Source organism: Vipera ursinii (assembly GCF_947247035.1).
Source record: "Vipera ursinii genome assembly, chromosome: 4".
In the NCBI taxonomy this organism is placed as follows: domain Eukaryota; kingdom Metazoa; phylum Chordata; class Lepidosauria; order Squamata; family Viperidae; genus Vipera; species Vipera ursinii.
This window is the reverse complement of record NC_139514.1, coordinates 484894-493632: the sequence shown is the minus strand read 5'-3', so window position 1 is coordinate 493632 and position 8739 is coordinate 484894. Positions and strand designations below refer to the sequence as shown.

General features: G+C 48.2%; 1 protein-coding gene across 2 annotated transcripts; it reads right to left on the bottom strand.

Annotated features, from left to right (window-relative positions):
- Positions 1-620: 620 nt before the first annotated feature.
- On the bottom strand, positions 621-1567 carry LOC310640231 (hemoglobin subunit beta-2-like). Of its 2 annotated transcripts, XM_083362405.1 has the most exons (3): positions 1397-1567; positions 1194-1299; positions 621-801 (listed from the first exon to the last, which is right to left on the bottom strand). In XM_083362405.1, the coding sequence occupies exons 1-3, from the start codon at positions 1483-1485 to the stop codon at positions 766-768; spliced, it is 231 nt and encodes a 76-aa protein (XP_083218531.1). In that variant the 5' UTR covers positions 1486-1567; the 3' UTR covers positions 621-765. The 2 variants fall into 2 exon arrangements, 1 of the variants encoding a protein (XP_083218531.1); XR_014492502.1 differs by having other exon boundaries at positions 928-1567.
- Positions 1568-8739: the final 7172 nt, after the last annotated feature.

Sequence of the window (8739 nt, the reverse complement as noted above, 5' to 3'; positions counted from 1 at the left end):
GTGGAGGTTGGGGTCACCGGAGTTCTCTGTGTGGTGTTTATGTGATTGTTGTTAAGGGTTGTTATTGTGGCTATTGCTGCATTGTTGTTTGGGAGCTCCCAAATAGATAAACAAATGCTTCTGGAATGCAAGACTGCTGCACATGGGTTCAGCCGTGGGGTAACCACAGGGGGTCGCTGGGGGGGGGGTTCCTCAACCTGGTTCTCTGCCCTCCTGCCTCCGAGCCCCACAAGAGGGCTTGAGAAGGGCGGGCTTTGAGCAGTGCCTCTGTCTGGTGCGGCACCTTGCTCAGTTCCCCACTGGACATGGGGCAGGTTAGGCCAGCTGATCTCCCCCCTTGCCCCCCCATGTAAGAAATAATTAAGGTTTGCTTCCCCAGTTTCTGGGTTGAAGAGCAGTCCTATTTCCTTTCTTAACCTGCAGAGCTTGGGATGGAGGAGGACGGGGGCTCTAGAGAGACAGACCCCTCCCCCTGCAAAGGAAGAATGCCCCCCCCAGCAAATGGCAGGACTGTTGCTTCTCCTACTCCTTTCCCTCGACCCCCAACCGGGCCTCACTGGGGTGGCGTGAGGGGCTTTGGGTGACCCTCCCAGGACCACAAAAGCACAACATTCTGCTGGTTCCGAAGAGGACTTTTATTGCGTCATCCGTGGGCTGGGAGGGGCTTCAGAGCTGGCGAGGGGGGGCAGGCGGCGGTTATGCCTACTGGGGGGCCTAGTGGTACCGGAGGGCCAAGGAGTGGGCCACCACACGGGTCAGCTTCCGTCAGGGCCGGAAAATGATGAGCATGTTGCCCAGGAGCTGGAAGAGAGGAGGGGGATGGTGACGCCTGCTGCCAGAGGAGCTTTGCTGGCGCCTCTGCCCTTCCCCCCTTCCCCCCCCCCGCCCTGTCCCCAAACACGTAAGGAGGGGATGCTCCTTCTTCACCTCCTGGGCAGCGCCAAAAGGCCAGGATGGAGGCTCAATGGTCCCTCTGCTCCGGCTCTGCCCTGTGACCGGACGCCCGTCCCTCTCCTGGCAGATGGGAGGCTTTCCGAGGGGGCCGCTCAGAACGGAGCCCACTGCCCTCATTTCAGCATTGGCGAAGTTCAGGGCAGGGCCCAGCTGGCAAATGCTGCCCGGCGGGGAGACTTCCGGTGCCAAGGAGATGAGGGTCCCAGCCCCGCAGGGAGGGGGAGGGGGGTCCCCCTCACCCTGAAGTTCTCGGGGTCCACGTCCAGCTCGTAGTTGGCGCTGGGGCCGGAGAGGTTCCTGAAGTGGGGGAAGTACCGCTGGGTCCAGGAGTACACGATCAGCAGCCTGCCAGGGGAGAGGGAGAGAGAAAGGGGAGGAGGAGGAGATGGGGGGTCCCCGCGGGGCCTGCCCTGCCCTTCCCCGGCCCGGCCGGAGCTCTTACCTTTCCAGGGTGGCCTCGCCGACTGCGGACACGTCCACCTGGCTCCTGGAGGTGATGAGCTGCTGCTCTTCGGCCGACCAGCGCGACATGCTGGCTGATGGAGGACGGAGCGCTCGAGAGGCTCTTGGCGAGAAGGAGGGAGGGAGCTGAGCCCGGACCTCGGGGCCGACTTTTATACCCTGCGCCCGGCAGCCCCGCCTCGCCCTCGGTCGCTCTTCCCCGTCCTGCTCCGGCTTCCTGGGCGCAGAAGCGCTGCGGCGGCCCCGTTGCCTGGAGAGCCCCCCCCCTCCCGGTGCGGTTCAGCGCTGGGCTCGTCTCCGGGACGCCGCTGCGCCTCTGCTGGGCCGGCAGCTCCAGGTGCGTCTGAGCCCAGCTCCGCCCGACCCGACCCGACCCGACCCGACCCGCTCAAGTGGCCGAGCAGCCGGCTGCCCCTCCGCCCGCCCCTCCTCCTGACAAGGGAGCTCTCCCCGGCGGGGCCGCAGCCTGGGACAGCCTGGTCGGCCGCAGAGAGGGAGAGGGAGGCGGGAGGGGGCCCGGAGCTTGGCGGGGGGCGACGCCCTTCCCTCAGCCAGGGCGGCGGGGGCTGCAAAGGGCGACTGTCGGCAAGGGGACTCCGCAGCTGTCGGCGTTGCCAAGTTTGAGAAACACGGATGGAGACCCTGGAGAGGGGAGCGTGTGAATCGCCAGCCTCGTTTCTGCCCCATCGTAATCGGGGAGGGGGGACACGGAGAGAATCTTTAGCTGTCCTGTAGAGATGGAGGTCAAGGATATGAAGGGACGTGCGCAGAAGACTGCCTGCCCCGGTATCTTGTTATTCCCGTGTCTATGAGCCGATTCCAAGTAGCCTTGCCAAGGACTGCCAAGAACCAGCTAGATAAGAGAGGCTCTGCCCTGGCACGGGATCGTCGGATGTTCTCTAAGATTGACTGGGGAGTACACCAATAAACAATGCTTTTGCTGTACCTATTTCCCGCTCGTTAAAACTGTATAAATACAATAAACTCTGCGTAGGCAGACAGACATATTTGGGACACCCTGCGTTGACTGGTCTCTGAATGCCACATATGGCCTGAACGGGGACAAAATAAATCTTTAAAAACAAACAAAAAGAGATTTGGAAGAGGGACAATAGATCTTTAAAAACAAATTAATAGGGATCATAAAACTTTAAAGACAAACAAAAGAAACCTCCCTCGGGAGGGGGGGGAGCAACTTTCAACATATTTACCTTTGTCTGGAATAGACCCCACGAAGCCCCTGCCGGACGCCTCAGCTGTGCTTTCTTCCGTATGACCAAGCAGGAACTTTGGACTTGTTAACCAAGAGGAACTTGCGAAGGCACTTGCCGATAGTGGCCTTGTAGCGTGATCTGCAGGATTAAGTTCCGATGGAATGGAATGCCGTTGTTCATTGAGGATTTCCTGATCCTTTCTACACGATTGCTGACGTAGACGTAAAAACGTTTTGTCTGGTTGTATATGTAACCCAACCCAGGACAGCTAAAGATTCTCTCCGTGTCTGTGTAAAATTTAATGTCATGCATGTGAATGTCCAGCTCACGCAATATAAAGTCTACAATCTCTACAGCCAATACGGCCCCGCAAAGTTCAAGCCTAGGGATTGTGTGCTCAGGCTTGGGTGCCAACTTGGCTTTGCCAAACAAAAACCCTACGTGGGTCAGGTTTATAAAGTCTTTTACCTTGAGGTAGGCAACAGCTGCTATGGCCTCAGTGGATGCGTCTGAGAAAATGTGAATTTCCCTGGTCTGACTTGCTGTAAGGGAGACTGGAGTGTAGCAGCGTGGTATGTGAATTCCATCCAAGGCATGTAGAGATTGTTTCCAGGACTCCCATTTCGGGAGCTTGTCTCTTGGTAGTGGTGCGTCCCAGTCTTTAGTAGACTCTGAAAGCTGTCGTAGTAAGGATTTACCCTGTATGGTGATGGGAGCCACAAAGCCGAGTGGATCATATAGGCTATTCGCTACTGACAAAACACCACGTTTGGTGAATGGTTTATCAGCAGAGCTGACGTGAAATCCAAAGGTGTCCTTTGATAGGTTCCACCGTAGGCCAAAACTTCTCTGTTCGGGGGGCGTGTCCACTCCCAGGTTAAGGTCTTTAAATCCTTTGGCATAATCACTGGGCTGAAGGGCTTTCATAACTGCAGCACTGTTTGAGGCAAATTTGTGGAGTCTAAGATTAGCTTCAGAGAGCATACTTTGTGTCCTTTGGAGCAGCTTCTTCGTCTGTGGGTAAGGATTTGAGTCCGTCGTCCACATAGAAGTCCCTCTCGACGAAATGTCAAGCATCTGCACCATAGTCCTTCTCACCTTCAAAAGCAGTCCTTCGCAGACCATATGTTGCAACAGCAGGTGAGGGACTGTTTCCAAAGACATGTACTTTCATGCGGTATTCCGTTACTTCATTGTCCATGTTGTTATCACGGTGCCACAGAAACCCCAAGAAGTTCCTATGGTCTTCTCTTACTTTAAAGCAATGAAACATTTGCTCAATGGCGACGGGTTCTTTTCTGAACCTCGTGAGTACACCTACAAGGTTGTTGGTTAAGTTTGGACCAGTGAGAAGAGCGTCGTTCAGGGACACACCTTGATGCTTGGTGCTGGAGTCAAACACTACCCTGATTTGCTTTGGCTTGCGTCGATGATCCACACCAAAGAAAGGCAAATACCAGCCCTCATCGTGCTCTTAAAGAGGTGGGGTTGGCTCAGCATGGTCGTTGTCGAAGATCCTTTTCATAAAGGCAATGAAATGGTCCTTCATTTCAGACCTGTTCTTCAATGTTCATTGTAGTGAGTTGAGTCTAGATGGTGCTTGATTGCGATTGTTTGGGAGTCTGGCTCTGGTAGAATGAAAAGGTAAAGGTGTGACCCAGTTGTTAGACATATATTTGGAGAATGCAGTGTCCATCACATTGATGAATTCTCTGACTTCAACGGACATGGCTATTCTGTTGTCATCATGTGTAGTATGAAACACTGTGCTGCCTAGGTTGTTATCACAGGTGAAAATCAGATACCTGGATGATGTCAAGAGGTTTCTCCTTCACTTCATAGTGGTGAGGACATTGTCTGAAGTGAGATGCATGCCCATTGCTTAAAATGTTAGTTTTAAAGGAGTTGATCTCAGACGGTGTGCGCATCCTACTTAAGCATACATCTCCCACTATTACCCATCCTAGGTCAAGTCTCTGTGCATATGGGGCATTGTCAGGTCCTTCACACTGCTGGCGTATTCTATGAACTCTGAGAATGTCCCTTCCCAGCAAGACTAAGATGTCTGCGTTCATGTCCATTGGTGGAATCTCCGTAGCCAGGTGCCTTAAGTGGGGATGGTGATACGCAGCTTCTGGGGTGGGAATCTCTTCCCTGTTGTCTGGTATTTGATCACACTCAACCAATGATGGCAACAGTATGCCCTTAATCGCTTTGATATGAGAAATCACGAACCCATCATCTCTTCTGCCAGAAGTCTCCACCCGACCAGAACAGGTGTTGAGCGTGTATGGTGTTGCATGTCCTTCTATGCCAAAGATATCAAAGAATTTGGGAGGGATCTGTTGCTCTGCTCATCTATTGTGGCGTACATCCTGACAGACCTTTCGGGCTGACCCTTTGGATATATCTTGACTAGACATATCTTGGCACAGCATTTGTGAGTGAAATCTTTCCCACACACTTCAGTGCATGAAGATGACACATTTGTAACTGGAGCATGACGTTGTCGCTCCCCACCATGGTTTGAAGCAGGGTTGGATGCAGGTGGTAGCTGTGGATTGCCTGGAAGTGGAGCAGGATGCATAGCTGTAATGTGCTTGTCGCTATTGCATTCTGTGCACTTGACAGAGGATTTACAGTCTTTCACAAAATGATGATAAGAAGCGCAGCACCTGTAGCATATTCCAAGTTTTTGGAGAACCTCTTTCCGCTCTTGTATAGTCTTGGCTCTAAGCTCACCACATTTCCTGAGAGGGAGAGGGTTTTTGTGTATAGGACACTGACGATTAGGATGTTCATCTCCACCAGCTGAACCACTCCATTGAGCAGGGGATGGTACAGGAGGAGAGATGTCCATCTTTTTTGTAAACACAGCTCCACGTAAGTTTCTGTGTTTAACTGTGGTGTTATCATACCTTGATGATGATGATGCAGCAGGCACACTGGATTGAGGGTGGTTGAAACTGGAATCATTTCCTTTCCAGATGTGTCTGCCGGTGAACCTTGATGATAATGATGCAGCAGGCACACTGAATTGAGGGTGGTTGAAACTGGGATCATTTCCTGTCCAGGTGTGTCTGCCGGTGAACCTTGATGATTATGATGCAGTTTGAAGTGTTGGCGCACCTGCTTCTGGGCATTGAAGAGGTGCAGGCCTCTGCAGGCTTGGGTGGATAATAACAAACTGTGGCAAGTTCTTAAAGAGATGGGCGTACCAGACCATCTTATTTGTCTCTTGAGAATCCTATATGTGGGCCAAGAAGCAACAGTGAGAACTGGACACAGAACCACTGATTGGTTCAAAATTGGGAAAGGAGTCCGGCAAGGCTGTATACTGTCACCCTGCCTATTTAACCTATATGCAGAGCACATCATGAGAAAGGCAGGGCTAGATGAATGAAAAATTGGAATTAAGATTGGTGGAAGAAATATCAACAACCTAAGATATGCAGATGATACCACTCTAATGGCAGAAAGTGAAGAAGAACTAAAGAGCCTCTTGTTGCAGGTGAAGAAGGAGAGTGCAAAACTTGGGTTGAAACTCAACATTAAGAAAACCAAGATCATGGCATCCGGCCCTCTCAATTCCTGGCAAATAGATGGGGAAGAAATTTTTTTTAAATTTTAATTCCATTTATATCCCGCCCTTCTCCGAAGACTCAGGGCGGCTTACAAGCTTAGCAGTAGCCTTCATTCTATGTATATGCCTGCTTATTAGGGCTTTCACACACACCCCAGCAGCATTATTACAAAGTCAGCTTAATTGCCCCCAACAATCTGGGTCCTCATTTTACCTACCTCGGAAGGATGGAAGGCTGAGTCAACCTTGAGCCTGGTGGGATGCGAACCTGCACTAATTGCAGGCAGCAAATGGAGGTAGGGACAGATTTTATTTTCCTGGGCTCCAAGATCACTGCAGATGGGGACTGTAGCCAAGAAATTAAAAGACGCTTGCTCCTAGGGAGGAAAGCCATGGCAAATGTAGACAGCACACTAAAAAGCAGAGACATTACCCTGTCAACAAAAGTGTGTATAGTCAAGGCTATGGTCTTCCCAGTTGCAATGTATGGCAGTGAAAGTTGGACCATAAAAAAGGCTGAGCGCCAAAGAATTGAGGCCTTTGAACTCTGGTGCTGGAGAAGACTCCTGCGAGTCCCTTGGCCTGCAAGGCGATCAAACCGGTCAGTCCTAGAGGAGATCAACTCTGACTGCTCTTTAGAAGGCCAGATCCTGAAGCTAAAACTAAAATACTTTGGCCACCTAATGAGAAGGAAGGACTCACTGGAGAAGAGCCCAATGCTGGGAAAGATTGAGGGCAAGAGAAGAAGGGGACTACAGAGAAGGAGGTGGCTGGATGGAGTCACTGAAGCAGGAGGCGTGAGCTTAAATGGACTCCAGAAGATGGTAGAGGACAGGAAAGCCTGGAGGAACGTTGTCCATAGGGTCGCGATGGGTCAGACACGACTTCGCAGCTAACAACAACAAGAATAGAATAGAATAGAATAGAATAGAATAGAATAGAATAGAATAGAATAGAATAGAGTAGAGTAGAGTAGAGTAGAGTAGAGTAGAGTAGAATAGAATAGAATAGAATAGAATAGAATAGAATAGAATAGAATAGAATAGAATAGAATAGAATGTGTAATGCAAATAGAATAGAATAGAATAGAATAGAATAGAATAGAATAGAACAGAACAGAACAGAACAGAATAGAATAGAATAGAATATAGAATGGAATAAGAATAGAATAGAATAGAATTAAGAATAGAATAGAATAGAATAGAATAGAATAGAATAGAATAGAATAGAATAGAATAGAATAGAATAGAATAGAATAGAATATGGAATGGAATAGAATAGAATAGAATGTGGAATGGAATAGAATAGAATAGAATAGAATAGAATAGAAGAATAGAATAGAATAGAATAGAATAGAATAGAATAGAATAGAATAGAATAGAATAGAATAGAATAGAATAGAATAAGAGTAGACTAAATAGAATAGAATAGAATAGAATAGAATAGAATAGAATAGAATAGAATAGAATAGAATAGAATAGAATGTGGAATGGAATAGAATATAATAGAATAGAAGAATAGAATAGAATTAAGAATGAAATAGAATAGAATAGAATAGAATAGAATAGAATAAGAGTAGACTAAATAGAATAGAATAGAATAGAATAGAATAGAATTAAGAATGAAATAGAATAGAATAGAATAGAATAGAATAAGAGTAGACTAAATAGAATAGAATAGAATAGAATAGAATAGAATAGAATAGAATAGAATAGAATAGAATAGAATAGAATAGAATAGAATAGAATAGAATAGAATAGAATAGAATAGAATAGAATAGAATAGAATAGAATAAAGACTAGAACAGATTTCTTTGTTGGCCAAGTGCGAATGGACACCCAAGTGATCGTCTTAGGATACTAAATAATCAATCAACATCAGTTGTAATAGGATACTAAATAAAGGCAGTCAGCATAAATCATGAGCTACAAACAACAAAATTATAGTCATAAGAAGCTAAGGAAATAGGTAATAGGCAAGATGAAAAGATGAGAAGGATAATAATCCTGGGAGTTGAAGTCCACAATAGAATAACAGAATAACAGAATTGGAAGGGACTTTGGAGGTCCTCTAGTCCAACCCCCTGCTCAGGCAGGAGACCCTAAACCATTTCAGACAGGTAGCTGTCCACTCTCTTCTCAAAAAGCCTCCAGTGAAGGAGCACCCACAACCTCTGGAGGCAGATCGTTCCACTGGTTGATTGTTCTCACTCTTAGACAATTTCTTCTTAGTCCTAGGTTAGTTCTCTCCTTGGTTAGTTTCCATCTGTTGCTTCTTCTCTTGCCTTCAGGTGCTTTGAAGAACAGGTTGACCCCCATCCTTTTTTTGTGGCAACCCCTCAATTACTGGAACCCTGCTATCATGTCACCCCTGGTCCTTCTTTTCATTAAACTAGACATACCCAACTCCTGCAACTGTTCTTCATATGTTTTAGCCTTCGGTCTTAAAGTTGCCAAGTTTGGAGACCGCTGGACTAGAAGATCTCCAAGGTCCATCCCGGCACGTGGAGTCTACCCTGTATTCTAT

Coding starts and splice junctions, on each gene's coding strand:
- LOC310640231 (XM_083362405.1), bottom strand. CDS start 1,485: ATGTCGCGCTGGTCGGCCGAAGAGCAGCAGCTCATCACCTCCAGGAGC. Junction 1,300..1,396: donor GGCGAGGCCACCCTGGAAAG/GTAAGAGCTCCG, acceptor CTCCCCTGGCAG/GCTGCTGATCGTGTACTCCT. Junction 802..1,193: donor TGGACCCCGAGAACTTCAGG/GTGAGGGGGACC, acceptor CCTCTCTTCCAG/CTCCTGGGCAACATGCTCAT.